Here is a 14855-nt window from a genome sequence, read left to right as displayed (position 1 = left end):
GAACTGTCCAGGTTTTAAAACAAAAATTCTCACATCCCAGGAATTCGGTCTCGGTCCCAGGCAAACCAGAACAGTTTGTCACTGTCGTAGCCTGGAATTAAACAAGGATCTCTGTACTACCCGTCCAGCAAGCCTATGTTTCCAGAAACTTCTATTTTCCCCCCTCTTTTTCTTAACCTTCATTTTTTTGGCTATCTTGTTAGGAAAGCATCAACCAGGAGTAGATAAACCTGACCCAAAAACATGGAAGGCGAATTTTCGATGTGCCATGAACTCTCTGCCCGACATCGAAGAAGTCAAGGATAAAAGTATAAAGAAGGGAAACAATGCATTCAGAGTGTACCGGATGTTACCCTTATCTGAGCGACCTTCTAAGAAAGGTAGATATTTACTGACTAAAACAATGGGCATGTAAATATATATCGCTGTACCTCTGAGGTTTCTTTAGTTCCACATCTGTGGTCACTCTGAGGTGAGAATACTTGTCCACACTGTGGTTGACAGTCTTCCCTTTGCCTGGCTGGGGGAAGTGACCATTGGGTCACCAAAGGCGGTCAGGGAAACGTGGAATTTTGACCACGGATTAAAGCGTGTATGGGTTCCTCGAGAATTCCAGAAAGAATTGCGGGGAAATGGTTCTCTGTACGTTCCTCATGAATTAACCCCAAACTATTGTTTCTGTTGTTGTTGCCACAGGAAAGAAACCAAAGACAGAAAAAGAAGACAGAGTTAAGCACATCAAGGTAATCTTTGGTTGTTCAGAGAGAAAGCCAAAGTTGTGACCATTTTAATGATTCCTGTTCTGTCTCATAAAACCAAGTAACGTGATCTCTGTAAAGTATTTAATCTTTCTTCTTTGGCTCTTGTGTTTTATGTGCTTTCATGTCTTCTGTTTGGCTTGTCCCCTCGAGCAGACTCCGGTACACGTATCCCCTGCTTAATCCAGTTTCACTGAGCAGTTTGTGAATGAAATCACAAATTCACACTGAGCTGGACTCCAACCTCCATCTGGTCCCCACGACTGTTGCCAGCTGGTCCCTTCGTTCTAGCTGAGCTCCAGCAACCAGCTACTCTCTGATCACATTATTAGGTTTTCAGGCTATTAAATAGATCTTAAAGTCTATGAAGTATTATATACTTATATTAAAGTGTATCAGCTCTGTGTTATGCTTGTATCCCATGACAGGCCCTCAGGGTGGAGGCATGGAGGTCCGTGTGAACACCTTATTAGTGTGGTTCTCACTAGTCTCTCTCTGCCCCACCGCAGAGCCCTTCCATAGGGATGTGTGTGCATGCACCTGTGTGAGCCTCCCAGTAGGGCTGTTGTGGTCTGGAGTCCCCTGCGGTGTGAGGAGCCTTGTGCCTAGATGGCATGGCCCTTGTCAAAGAGTCAGAGAACAGCCAAACACCTGTGCAAAATTGAAGACGAGCTCCGGTTGCTAAGGGAAGAGCAGACACTACACTCCCGGGCCTACAGACCGTCAGAGAGAAGGTCGTCAGATTGTCTTAGGGTTCACGGCACTTGGTTTGCAGATGGAGAAACTGAGGTTCAAGGGAGTTGAGTGACGTGGGCCCAAGGGCGGTGGACACGTGGCCAGAGTCGCGTGGTCATGCCAAGTATTCTGATTCCTAACCCAAAATCACTGTCGAAGGAGCAACCCAGACTGTCCAGACAGCACGATGTTTAAAAACAAGCCGGTTGGTCCAAATAGTCAGACAACCATACAATATTTACTTCTGATCTAAAGTCAGACTTGTGAAGGTAGATAGAATTTGAGGGGCAGCTGAGATAAAACTGTTAAAGTTTCGGAAATATTCACCTTCCCTTCAAAGTGGAAAACAAATATTTTCAGCAGAATATTTTAGTAGTGACACGTCCAGTTTCACTCTAAATATTTTTAGTTTGTGACTTATTTTAAATATAGCACAGTACTGAGACCTAATTTCGTTTTAACTTTTTTATTGTGGATAAATTTTATGCACACAGGAAGGAGACGACTGAGGAGAATTTTCTCTGTGACCGCCACCCCAGTTTCCACATGAATAGCTCGTGGCTATTTTGTTTCAAGAGTGGGTGCCTCCATCCTTGTCCCTCCAACCCGTAGGGATGACTGATATTCGGCCATTTTTGACTCACAAAAACCATTTCATATGGTTCAGCGCACTATTCGAAGCAAATCCCACATTGTATCATTTTTCCCCCATAACTGTTTCCCCTAGTTCCCCCATAACATTTTTCCCCCATAACTATTTCAGTATATACCTTCAAAATATGGGCACTCTCTAAAAATAACACAGTATCATTATTGCATCTGAAGAATTAACAGTAATTTCTCAATCTCGTCAAATATCCAGAGTTCAGATTGCCAGTTGACTCGTGAATGATGTCATTTTTATACAGTCTATTTATTTGAATTAAAATCCATATAAGGTTCACATATTGTGATTTGCAGGTATGTCTCTTACATTTTTGTATTTTATTTTATTTTTAATTTTTTAAAAAGATTTTGTTTATTCATGAGAGACAGAGAAAGAGAGGGAGGCAGAGGCAGGGGGAGAAGCAGGCTCCCCACAGAGCAGGGAGCCCGATATGGGATTCGATCCCAGGACCCTGAGATCATGACCTGAGCCAAAGACAGACGCTTAACTGACTGAGCCACCCAGGCATCCCTCTTACGTTTTTTCTTAATCTATAGGTCTCTTTTGACATCACTTTTTAAAAATTTTATTTTTCCTTGCAGTTAAAAAAAAAACAACTAGTTATTAGTTGTATCAAGTTTCTCAGAGTTTGGATTTTTTTCTGGGGCCTACATTTTAGTGAGTGTTGTTTAGTCAGAAAAGTGTGACTTCCCCACAAATAGGTGACTTTGAAGAGTTTGCTGCAATCTTGAGTATGACTATGTCGTATTTACGACTATTTTTCTAGCATCTAGCTCAACGCCTGGTACAGAACAGATAATACATTTTCGATCACTAAATAGATGCACAAATAAATAGAACGTGTGAGGCACGAGTGGGGGTTTTACATGGCAGTGCAGATTTAATTTCCCAATCTCAGTTAATAGACAGTGCAAGTGGAGTAACCGAGGTTCACTTTCAGCAAATCTTGCTCAAACGTACCTTCCATACCCCATTGGATATCAGACGCCAATAATAAGAGAATACCATTAGCTTAGGTATGTCTAAGCAAGAAAAACTGCTTGCAATGAAACCATGGCCCATAATTGATTACGAGGCACATCCTATTTTAGGGCTGTGGACATTCGAGGAGACGCGGAGTTTAGAATTGATGACACGGGCTGTTCTCAGAAGCCCAGGACATGGCAGTGTCTTTCCCATGGCTGCTCAGTTGAGCAAGCTGTGGAAGGGGCGGCCCATGGTGAGGCATGGCCATGATGGCCCAGGGAAGCAAGTGAGAGCTTCCTTCTTAGATGGAACTGTGTGGGTCAGGTTCCATCCCGGCAAAGTGTCTGTTGTGAAATCCTCTGGTGACAACAGTGTGGTCAATACCTGAGACTTGTCCCTCAGAGGGACGCTGTTGCTTCAGCAGAAAGCAGGCGATTCATCAGAAGGAAGCACAGCCAAACTTTTGACTTGAAATCTGCTTGCCACAGCGTAGCCTCAGAACGTAGAGAAGGCCAGTAGCCTTCCCGAGCTCTGTGGTTGCGGACAGCTAAGGCCGGCCATAGTGTTCAACAAATGTTTCCGTAGAACGCTTCCCAAGAGAACTCTCCAGCTTGTCCGGAATTGTACAGTTGAAGGACTTTATCCTTACCGAGCTATTAATACGTTACTTTTTGTTGTCACAACGCCTCAGCTCTGAGTTAATACGCCCTGTGCAGATATGCGACAGGAGAGACTAGTTGTGCTTCCTTCACTGAGAACATGTGTCTCGTGTGTAGGAACCCGGTGGGAAAATTTGCTATTGAGACAAGCTCCTCCCAGTCTTCATTCAGTTCGAGTTGAAGTTTTAACTAGCAAATGATGTTTAGAACGTGTGGGCTAAGTGTCAGAATTTTTTTGGGGGGTCACTCGGGCAATTTATCTCCATGCTGTTATGTTCCCTCAGCAAATAGCTTCCCCAAGATTGGGAAACTGAGGCCTACTGGCCATGGAGTAGGTGCAGAAACTCTGCCTCGATATACCTCAGTGTTCTCTTTGTGAATATATAGGCTCTGAACTCAGTGAGCTGTGTTTTGCTTGAGCTGGGCCTTGCCTGTGTGGGGGTCACTGGCCATAGAAGGAAATAAGACGAAGACCCACAATAGTGAACATACTATATTGTGTGTCATCAGTGCATGCACATGTTCCAGAAAAATGTCACAGGGCCAAGATCAGTAAGGAGAGAAGGGGATAAACAGAGGGGTGGTAGTGACATTTTTGAGCCCCTACCAAGTTCTGAGCTCTAATTAATATGTCATCTAGCTCTTCCTGGGGTGGGCAGGTCATCTCCTGTTTGCATACAGGAATTGGAGGCACAGGGGGTGAGTAATTTCTCCAAGGTAGCACTGTCGGGATTTGAATCCAGGTCCGTCCAGCTCCCAAACCCACACTTTCACCACACCTGGTGGCTCTGGGCCTTTAGGAAGCCGTGGGGCCGAGCCAGGCTTTGGGGCGTGGATCAAGTCACATGGTGGTCAGTCCCCAGCTGCAGAAGCATCACAGGAAGGCCAGGAAGTTAGAGTTGCTGTTTGGTCTCCCCTGGATGAGTCAGGAAACTGGCTTAATTAGAGCAGGAGTCTGTGTGAGGCAACAGTGGGAAACAAAAGACTGTGGGCGGGGAGGATCAGAAATGAATACTTCCCGACTCCTAGGATTGTTTGCAGATGAAGCATGCATGCTTTGGAACTATAAAGTGCTTCCAGATCAAAGCATGGGTGCTGTGATGGGAACTGTATTTGAGGAGGGACAATTGAGAGCAGGTCACCTGGAGGAGAGCAGGCCCAGTCTGTATTAGTTCTGAACACAGACCTCTGGGTCGAAGTTACAGAAAAGCAGGTACTGGTTTTTAGCAGAACTTTCTAATCGAGCTGTGGGCTCTAACGGTGACTTGAGCTGGGTTAAAAGCAACATGCTCCCTGTCACTGCCCGAAGACCACCTGTCAGGGCTGGTACTGGAGCAATCCCGTCGTTGGTTGGAAGAGGGCTTCAGTTTTCAAACGTTAATCAGATGGAAACACACACTGGCAGCCCTGGTGAAACACAGACAGGGTCAGAGCTGCCCCGGATGGAGCAGAGAGAGGGCTTGCCTGCCCGCCTGGTGCTGGGCCTCCCCCCCAACTCCTGGCGTCTCTGGAGGGTACTGCTCAGGGCTCAGCCCGAAGGCCGGGCGGCTGAAGAAGCTCGATGGGTGATGTGCAGTAAGGCTTGGCTGAACTCAGGCAGAGCGGAGCATGACAGAGTTGATATTTAAGGGGGGGGGGGTTCTCCTGGCGGTAAGAAGGGAAGGAGGGGAGAAGAGCGCAGTGGCAAGTTAGATGAAGATGGTGGCCCTCGGAATGGAGCGGGGGAGACGTTGGAGAGGATGCAGAGGGCGTAGACAGGAGTGGATCATGAGGGAACGTTGGGAGTGGAGCACGGTGTGTGGGGAGGAGGGTGAGTTTAACTTGGAACGTGTTGAGTGTGAGATGACTGAGAGCTCTCTGAAGCAGATGTCGGGTAGAAAGTGGGAAATAGCGGGCCCAGAGCTCAGGTAAGTGTGGGAGCGCAGGGGTGTGGTCACGTACGCAGGAATGGTACTGCAGGCCTTGACCGCAGGTGCCTCGTCCAAGGAGAAGCTGAGTGAGAGGGACACGGAGACTCAAGCACAAGACGAAGAGGAAGGGGAACCAAGGAGAGAAGTCACAGGGGGGTTGCAATGAGAGTAGGAAGAGAATGAAGACAATTTAGTTCCAGGGAAGGAAGGGAAGGGAGGGAGGAAGGGAGGGAGGGAGGAAGGCAGGAAGGAAGGGAGGAAGGAAGGATGGAAGGAAGGGAAGGAGGGAGGGAGGAAGGAAGGAAGGGAGGAAAGGAGGAAGGAAGGAAGAATGGAAGGAAGGAAAGGAGGGAAGGAGGGAGAAAAGGAAGGGAGGAAGGAAGGGAGGGAGTAAGGAAGGGAGGGAGGGAGGAAGGAAGGTGTCATAGGACTGGGCAGGAAGTGTCAGCCTGTTTTACTAGCAGCCTCATGATGTGGAATGTGCATTCCCTCTGGGCTTTTTATTTATTTTTATTTTTATTTTTTTAAGTAGGCTCCACACTGGGCTTGAACTCACAACCCTGAGATCAAGACCTGAGCTGAGATCAAGAATCGGGTGCTCAACCGACTGAGCCACGCAGGCGCCCCACGCCTGGGCTACTTTTATGAAGCCCAGCTGTCAGCCTGAAGTTTCAGTTAGTAGAGAGACCTAGAGGTGTCCTTAAATTTGGCTGCAAGGAGACCGGCTTTGCACAGATGACTTAGGGCATCTCCGGCAGCGGGGGGCTTGGTTGCAGATGGAAAAGCTCCGACGGCCATTGCATTTTGCCTCAAGGAAAGGGACATCTAGACAAGGGGCTGTGGCACAGGGATGAAGTGGAGTGGACTGGGAGCAGAGGCCGAGTGGCCCTCTCTGTCCTCTGACTCGGGCCCACCGCAAGCCCCTCCAGCAAGTGCAGCTTTTGAGACCAGTCGAGGATGTGTTACATTAGAGGTCTCAAGGGAGTGGCTTCTGTCCTTGGACCGACTCTCTTGTGTCAGTTTGCTTTTGCCCCAAACCCTTAAACTGCAGGCCAAACTTTAGAGAAAAGGTTCTTGGGCATAAAGATTTGACAGAGTGAATGCGCCAGGGAGGGTCTGAACCTACGCATAGTCTCGGTTTGGTTTTCTTTGGGGCAGAAACCAGAGTAGTTGACTGGAAACCAAAACTAGTTGACTCACAGGAGGGCCGATGTCTAAAGTCAGAAAGGGAACAGAAAGAGGAGGCCGGCTGAGGGTTAATCAGGCCAGGCCATGGGACAGCAAGGTAGGGGACAGGGCGGGAGTGGGCACTGTACAGGGCCAGGAGACGCTGGACAAAGAGCTCTCTGCACAGGTTCTTTTTTTTTTTAAAGATTTTATTTATTTATGTGACAGAGATAGAGACAGCCAGCGAGAGAGGGAACACAAGCAGGGGGAGTGGGAGAGGAAGAAGCAGGCTCATAGTGGAGGAGCCTGATGTGGGGCTCGATCCCACAACGCTGGGATCACGCCCTGAGCCGAAGGCAGACGCCCAACCGCTGTGCCATCCAGGCGCCCCTGCACAGGTTCTGTAGAGAACTGTGCACCCCCTTTCTTAAGTTGAGTTCCTTGCTTAAAAAAAAGGTCTGTAGTTGAGGTTTCACTGAATACAGTGAAGGTCCTTGCTCTGCGCCCCGAGTGGAGCCCTTTTGGAGAGATGCTGGCTACATCTCACTGGGCAGTTGACTCTGCTGCCTTGCAGAGTGACTGTACCCACGAGATGGTTTGCACTGAAGACTTCAGAAGCAGCAGGCCATTGTTTTGAAGTGGGATAGGAGGAGTGAAACCGTGTCCGAAATAGTCCGACTCGGTCTCCATTGGTAGACTTCTCTCAGAGAAGGAGTGCAGGACTCAAAGGAGGGATGGGGTGGGAGGAAGACCGATAGTTCTGTCTGAATCTCTGTTGGGATTCGGGCGGGCTCCGTGAAGGCAGAAAGCTCCTGGAATAGGCTCGTGTTGCGGGACCAAAGACTGAGTTCAGTCCTTGGCTCTCCGTAGGCTAGAAGTACTGTGATCGTGGAAAATTAATTTCGTCTCTGAGTCAGAGTTTTCTCAAGTGGAAAGTGGTAGAAGTGTCACTTGCCACGAATTAAATGGTAGATCATGTGAAACACTCAGAGGCCTTCAGCTGAGATCAGAATAATTTAGGTTTTTAAATATATGCAAGTCTGACTGCCTCATTACTTTTATCAGAAACCTAGAAACAGAATGAGTAAAATAAATAAATAAATAAATAACCTGACAACAAAAGAAACCCATACAGATTAGCAGGTCTTTTGATAATTCCTTCAGATGTTCTGTACATGTCTCCTTTTGGGCAGTCAAGGAAAAGGAAGTGGCGGAATGAAATCTGGGGCATGACCAGGGGGCGGGGGGAGACATGGGAAAGGAGTCCCGAGGGGGCAGCGAGAGAGGCAGGTGCCATGAGAAGGCAGAGAATTGTAGTAACATCGGACAGTCATGTTGTCAAGAGGGACAGTGCAGTCCTTCCTCCCTGTTGGATGTGGGGTTGAGGGACAGGACTTGAGGACAGGTCACCGTACCTGAGAGCAGTTTTATTGGCCATCTTTATTTATGCTTGCGTAATGGAAAGCGTTAACTTGAGAGTAAGTGCCAGGTGCCTATTTATCACGTTTAATCCTCACATCATCCCTGGGAGGTGGGTCCTCAGTTTACCACTGTCTGCAGAGCCCTGGAAGAGGCTCCAAGAGGGTTCAATCTGGTCCTGCATCCAGCGTGCAGTGGAGGAGCCAGGCTCTGACCCCTGTGTGACTGCAAAGCCTGACAGACAACAGGCTAGTCATGCCAGCCCCGCAGGAGCCCGGAGCTTGAGGCTGAGGCTGGAGTGGCGGCCAGACCAACCGCAGGCTCTGACACGGGCGTAGGGGAGGAGGCGAAGGTGGGAAGGGCAGAACCTTGTTCAGAAGTTCATCTGTAAAGGAAGAGAAAGGATGGAGACTCAAGTCACAGGCAAACGACTTTTCCCCAGAAAGACCTCGTAAAAAGTGGAAATGCAAGGTGCTGCAGGAGAAAGGGGGGCTGGCCTGGGACCTGGGCCCCTCCTCTGTTTGCCCTTTGGTGCCTCCTGTCAGCCATGCACGTGGGAGTTGTGTTAGGACCGAGCTATATACTGAAGTGATGTCTTTCACGCTGCAGTTGCTTATCACGGTGGGCGTTTGCCAGGTTGGGATCGGGCAGGAGCAGGTAACCCCCCCTTCCCTCTGTGGCTTCCCTAAGATTTTGGGGGGATGGAGGGGGTTCATCACTGATTGTAGGCAGCACAGAAATAGACTGGTAAGTACACCCGCATGCCTTAGAGATGCCCACCGCTCTGGATTTTTCAAAGCACAGGCATATCTACCTCTAACGATCTTCTGCTCCCGTCTTGTGTTCTTTCTGCCCCACTCTCCATCTTGGTTTCCCAAAGGAGCTGTCCTGTGTGGCTTTTGTTGTCTGACTCGATTGCTATCATAGATGCAGATGCAATCTTACCTTGAGGAAAAGCTCTCTGCTCAACATGCTGAAAGTCAATGGGTATCTCAGGACTGGCTCCCTCACAGGTGCTTGGCTCTGTCAGAGGTTGGAGGGTTAGGGCACTTGAATAAAGCGGAAGTGAGAGCTACACTAAGGACGAGGAACTTGTTGCTTCATTTCATTAGTCAGGAATGAGTAGCCTCTCGGGCTCTCTGGGACATTCAGACACTCGAACACTCGAAAGGCATTTGTGTGAAGCCACGGGGTGGGGTTGCCCAACTGGACTCCACTGGGGGAGGTGGCTTCTGCGCAGTCTGGCCCATGTTACCGGCCACCTGCCCAGTGATGGGTGCTCAAGTGGTCAGGGTCCAGGGCAAAACTTACCTGAGGAGAAGTCATTCACAGAGTCCCCTGGCTTCCTGTTCTTAGCCCAGTGGTGGAGGTAGACCTTTTCCTCAGAAGTCATGGTAAGAGAAGTGGCGTGATTCCTTCCTTAGAAAGCGGGAGTTGACCCTTCTGAGCTCTCCCTCCCTCTGAGAAGGAGGAGCTGGCAGCTAGGCAAGAGGTTCTTTCACAGTTACGCGGCCCCGCTGAACCCCCAAACTATCGTCTACAGGTGTGAGCCTTTCATAAAAGCAAACCAGATGCGCTCTTACCCTTTCCTCAAAGGAAAACGAAAGTAGGCAAGTCCCTGGCAGCATACTCTGTGCAGAAACGTGCTGCATTAGCTCCAGTCTGATTGAACTTCGTAGGGAATGCATTCAGGGAATGATCGGGACCCTGGCAGCGAGAAGGAAAAAAAAAAAAAGTAGACAGAGGGTAGAACTTAAGCTAAGAAAAAGGAGGGGAAAGGAAGTGTTCTCAATTCTTTTTTCTTTTCTTCTTCCTAGCAAGAACCAGTTGAGTCATCTTTGGGGCTTAGTAATGGAGTAAGTGATCTTTCTCCTGAGTATGCCGTCCTGACTTCAGCTATAAAAAATGAAGTGGATAGTACGGTGAACATCATAGGTAAACTGTTTTGACATCTCATTTTTTCTCTACACGAGCAGCCCCTGGGGTCTAAAATTTGTAAAACGTGATTTGAAGTAACATAGTCAGTGGGAGGAGGTCTTGGAACCATCTCAAAATGCAAAGTTCCAGCCCCCAGACTTTAGGGCTGAAGAATAAAGGCCTTTGAGGATCAGATAAAGGAACTTTTGATGGGTCAGCCTCAAGAAAATAGGCCAAGAGTGACTTCCCAGGAGACTCCAGTAGATGAAATGGGGTTTTTTCCCCCAGTGGCTCATGATTAGTGGTTCTCCAGCTTTCAGTAAGCCGCCACATGGACAAAAGTGTTATTCTTCACTTCGGAACGAGGAGACGGAAGACCTGACCTCACAGGTCCCCTCAGAACCTGCCACAAAACTGGCGCTCATCTTATAAATGAAGGTACTGAGGCTCAGAGACCTGTGGCCAAATGGCACGCTCTGATTCCTCAAAGATTCTCGAGCACCTTCCCCAGACCAGACTCGGTGCTAGAAATAGGTTGGGGAACAGGACAGGCCCCATCCCTAGTTCATGGAAGGAGACAGCAAACAAATATGGCCACAGATAACTACAGCGCTAGCACGTGTGGAACATGCTGTGAAGAAAAGAACAAGGGAGGATGTCCGGGGCCGGATTTAGATGGGACGCTTCTCGAAGGAGTGGCATGTCCTCTGAAGTGGGTGGGTGAGGGGGAGCCCCGGACTGCCAGCCATGGACCCCCACGTAGGAACCCGCTTGGAGGGCTAAGGCAGTCCAGAGTGGCGGAGCAGGGGTGAGCCTGGGGAGAGGGCACGTGGTCTGTCAGAGAGGGACGAAGGGTGGAGCCCTGGGACTTTTCCCCAGGGAGAGGACACTGGGCTTTGTTCCCAAACCGCTGGAGGGTGTGTTTCAAAACAAAATCTTTTTTTATTGAAGTATGAGAAACAGTCAAGTGCACAACTGTTTTATACACACACACACACACACACACACACTCACACACACTGTAAGCCCCACCCCTTGGAGGGCTTTAGGCAGGAAGGGGGCCAGAGTGAACTTCATCTCAGCCAGATGCCACTGGGCCACGGCGCTGAGTGATGGTGGAGGCCCTGCGGTGAGCTCGTCTTGCAGCTCCAGCCCCAGAATCCAGAACCGGGCTTTGCCCTCGGGCAGCCTGTGGTCCATTAAACTCTTCTCCATTTTCTAGACTGTCAGGGCTTCCGATGCTGGTAAGAACCAGTGAGATCACGCAGAACTAGGAGAGCAAACCTCCCACCCAGGTGCCTTCATTTCCTGATCCTCGGCCGAGTACGGACAGGAGGCTGCGGATGCTACGAATGTTAGCCCCCCACCTCCTCGCCTGGGGTTTGGTGTTTGGGGAGTAGGGTGATGTATGCAGGGACTCCCTCGAACGCTGCGGGCTTTGGCAGAGCGCAGAGTGAGGGAAGGACGGGAGCACGCGCCTGCCAGCCCCGCTCACCTCAGTGTCGCTGAGGTCTTACAGACGCAGTGTTCTTCCCGCTTCCCCAAGGGAGTGAGGCCTTGCCTGACCAGCACTCCAGCCGCCCGGAGCTGCTTCACCCCTCCTGGGTTCTCGGCTGTCTTCCTGTCCTCAGCGGGGACAGCCTCTGGAAAGCCTTGCCCATTCAGCCCTTTAAAAAAAAAGAAAATGTTGGCTAAGACTCCAGGCACTTTTTCTTAAGATTCAGCTGTTTTGACCGAGCTGGTTGGTTTTGAGCTCTCCTTCATTTATAAGGTGAATTCAGCCTCAGGTAAAATGGCAAACCAAAGTCACAGTGGTACAGAGTTTTCTTCACTTTTTTTTTTTTTAAACATCTGGTTGAGTCTATGGCATGTAAATTCTTTGTTGGGGTGATTGTTCTTTGCGCTTTGATATGATGGCTGCTATCAGGATTGGTGCTAACTTAATGAGTCCTTAGTTCCAGGGCAAAGGCGGATGCCCAGTCTGGTTAGAAAATCACCTGCTGGATTCGATGGGTCTGTTCCTTGGCCTAATAATAAAATAATAACGGATGGCAGTACGGGGAATCTGAATATCTCTAATTAGTTGGTGGCCCTTACAAAGGCATATAATAATACACCAAGTGCATCCATGCAAGTATTTTAAAGAAGAGGGTAATTTGTGATCATTGTTAACAGTTGCACGACCTCGGATTTTAAACCCTCCACACAGCTTTTGTCTCCACTCCCACGGTGACCATTAATTAGCCATCCCCAGCCTTTGTGATTTGTGGACAGAGGTGAGGAGCACACGGATTCTGACTCCAAGGCCAAGACAGTGGAATTTGAAAGACTCTGTCTTGACCTTTTATAAAAGTGCTTTATTTGAAATGATACCATTTCTTGCTTTCAGTTCCTGTGTCTCTGAGCCCGGAGTTCATTCCAGTTATGTGTTCAGGCACCAAGAAGAAAGTCTCCAGGTGTTTCTTTCTGCTTTTATAAGCATATATGTGGACAAGTGTTTCAAAACACTGAAATGAGTGTTTTATATGGTAACAGTTTTTCACATGATCTGTCGGTTCTTAGCGAGGGAAATAGATTGAAAACTGGTAAATTAATCCAGTGAAGGCCAGCCTCCTGGTACGTTTTTATTCCAGACGGGGTGAAGGTCATTGTGAGTGAATCCAGTAAGTGGACGAAATGGGGAATGTACAGTGGTCCCGACATGGGAACTCTTGCTTGATGGCTGCTATGGTTTACTTTTGTTCTTGCCGTGAATGATAGAGCGCGCGCACACACACACACACACACACACAGAGGCAGGCACACGCACACAGGCACACACTTGTGGCTTTCGGCCGGCTGGGCCCGGGTCTTGCCATCGTCTTGTCCTTAACAGCTCAGCGAACTTTCCGACTTAGCCAGTTGTGCTGAGACACCAAAAAGCAGCGCGGTGTCTCAGCACTTAAGACTTCTCTTCCCACGTTCCTTCTCTCCTGGATGATTAAATGGCCCAGGCGAGCACGCTCAAAGACCTAACCCTGCTTTCCTTTGAAGCGTGGCAGAAAAAGAAAAATACTCCTTATTTTTATTTTTACTTTTCTTTAGCATTGAATTCTTTTCTGTATGTGGTGACTTCTGTTTTTAGGAAGCGGAAGACGCCAGCAACATGTTGAATTGTTCTGACAATACCCTGCTGGCATCCTGCCCAGGTTAGCAGTGCTTTTGCTGAGCTGTATTGAAATCTTCTCCAGGCCAGTGTAAAAAGTTTGCAGGTGCGGACGCTCTGTCTGAGTTGCCCAGGCAGTGCTTTATAACCCCATTGTGTTTCTTGATAAAAGGTAACCCCACCCTTCAATAAAGCAAAGACTGCCGTGAAACAGGGAGGCTATTCATTACTCCCAAGTCAATCAGGCAATCCTTAGTGACTAGACATATAGCCATTAGGAAATAATGCAATTGGGATTTTGTCTGCCCACAATGCACCTTATAGGATGTACTTTTTTTTTGGTAATGGCTTCCACATTTGACTGACTTGCAAAGTAAAGCTTGAGTAGCTCTTTCAGACAAGCTTAGAAACTCAGCTATCACCAGGGACGACTTGCAGTTGCAAGAGAACAGATTCACAGCGTAGAGACCACCTTGGAGTCCCCGGGAGGGCCTCGTGGTTATGACTCAAGGTTGGCAGCCTCTGGCACCAGAATTCGTTATGATTTGGGGGTGGTCAGAGGCGAGGCGAGGCTGGAGAGCTGTGTCTTCAGCTTTTTCCGGTCCCTTTGTTCACTCTTCTTTTTTGCTATTTTTCCTGGTGCTTAAGATGTAAAAAACTCCATCTACAAGATAAATAAGAGCTTGAGGTGGATCTTAGATGGAAGGCCCCCCCTCATTGGGGGAGGGAGTGAAGGTCTTCGATGCTCCTTCTCGGTGGGCTGTGTGCCGTGCTTCGTGCCTTCTTTGGGGAGGGCTGAGCTCTTTGCATCTCAGGAGACAAAACATCCAATTGGACCAGAACTCCTAGAAAACTGTGAGCACCATGAAACTCCATGTGGGATGTGAAACCCAAATGTCCCAATATATCCAGACTCAGACCCAGTAGTGCACCTTATTTTTCTTCAGGGGACTGGAGCTGGGGAAGCCTGGTCACAGAAGTGGGATGGCACGGGACACTCTCAGTTGCCATGTGCCAGCACGAGCCTTGGCAGTAGTTTGGCTATTGCCTTTTTTTTTTTTTAAGATTTTTATTTATTTATTTATGTGACAGACAGACAGCCAGCGAGAGAGGGAACACAGGCAGGGGGAGTGGGAGAGGAAGAAGCAGGCTCCCAGCGGAGGAGCCTGATGTGGGACTAGATCCCAGAATGCCAGTGGGATCACGCCCTGAGCCGAAGGCAGACGCTTAACGACTGCGCTACGCAAGCGCGCCTGGCTATTGCCTTTCAACCTTGAGAAGTTTTTATTTGCCCAAGAGACCTACCATGTTTTTTTATGAGGCTATATATTTCTCGCCCTCCCCTCTCCCTTGCCCCCCACCTCCTTCATAATTATCCATCAGCTCCTCCTGTCTCCCCTCATGTTTCTCAAATCCAGCTCCTTTTTTCTCTCTCTTTTTTTTTTTAAAGATTTTATTTATTTATTTGACAGAGATAGAGACAGCCAGCGAGAGAGGGAACACAAGCAGGGG

The 14855-nt window shown here is 48.7% G+C and overlaps 1 protein-coding gene across 2 annotated transcripts in view; it reads left to right on the top strand.

Annotated features, from left to right (window-relative positions):
- IRF2 (interferon regulatory factor 2) overlaps positions 1-14855 on the top strand; it is an 80671-nt gene that overhangs the window by 49259 nt on the left and 16557 nt on the right. For both annotated transcript variants that reach the window (XM_034647601.1, XM_034647600.1), the window contains exons 4-6: positions 204-380; positions 697-743; positions 10099-10216. In XM_034647601.1, coding sequence (XP_034503492.1) covers positions 204-380; positions 697-743; positions 10099-10216 — 342 coding nt within the window. The remainder of the gene's footprint in view (positions 1-203; positions 381-696; positions 744-10098; positions 10217-14855) is intronic.

The sequence above is a fragment of the Ailuropoda melanoleuca genome, chromosome 18 (assembly GCF_002007445.2).
Source record: "Ailuropoda melanoleuca isolate Jingjing chromosome 18, ASM200744v2, whole genome shotgun sequence".
In the NCBI taxonomy this organism is placed as follows: domain Eukaryota; kingdom Metazoa; phylum Chordata; class Mammalia; order Carnivora; family Ursidae; genus Ailuropoda; species Ailuropoda melanoleuca.
This window is presented reverse-complemented; position numbering and strand designations above follow the sequence as displayed.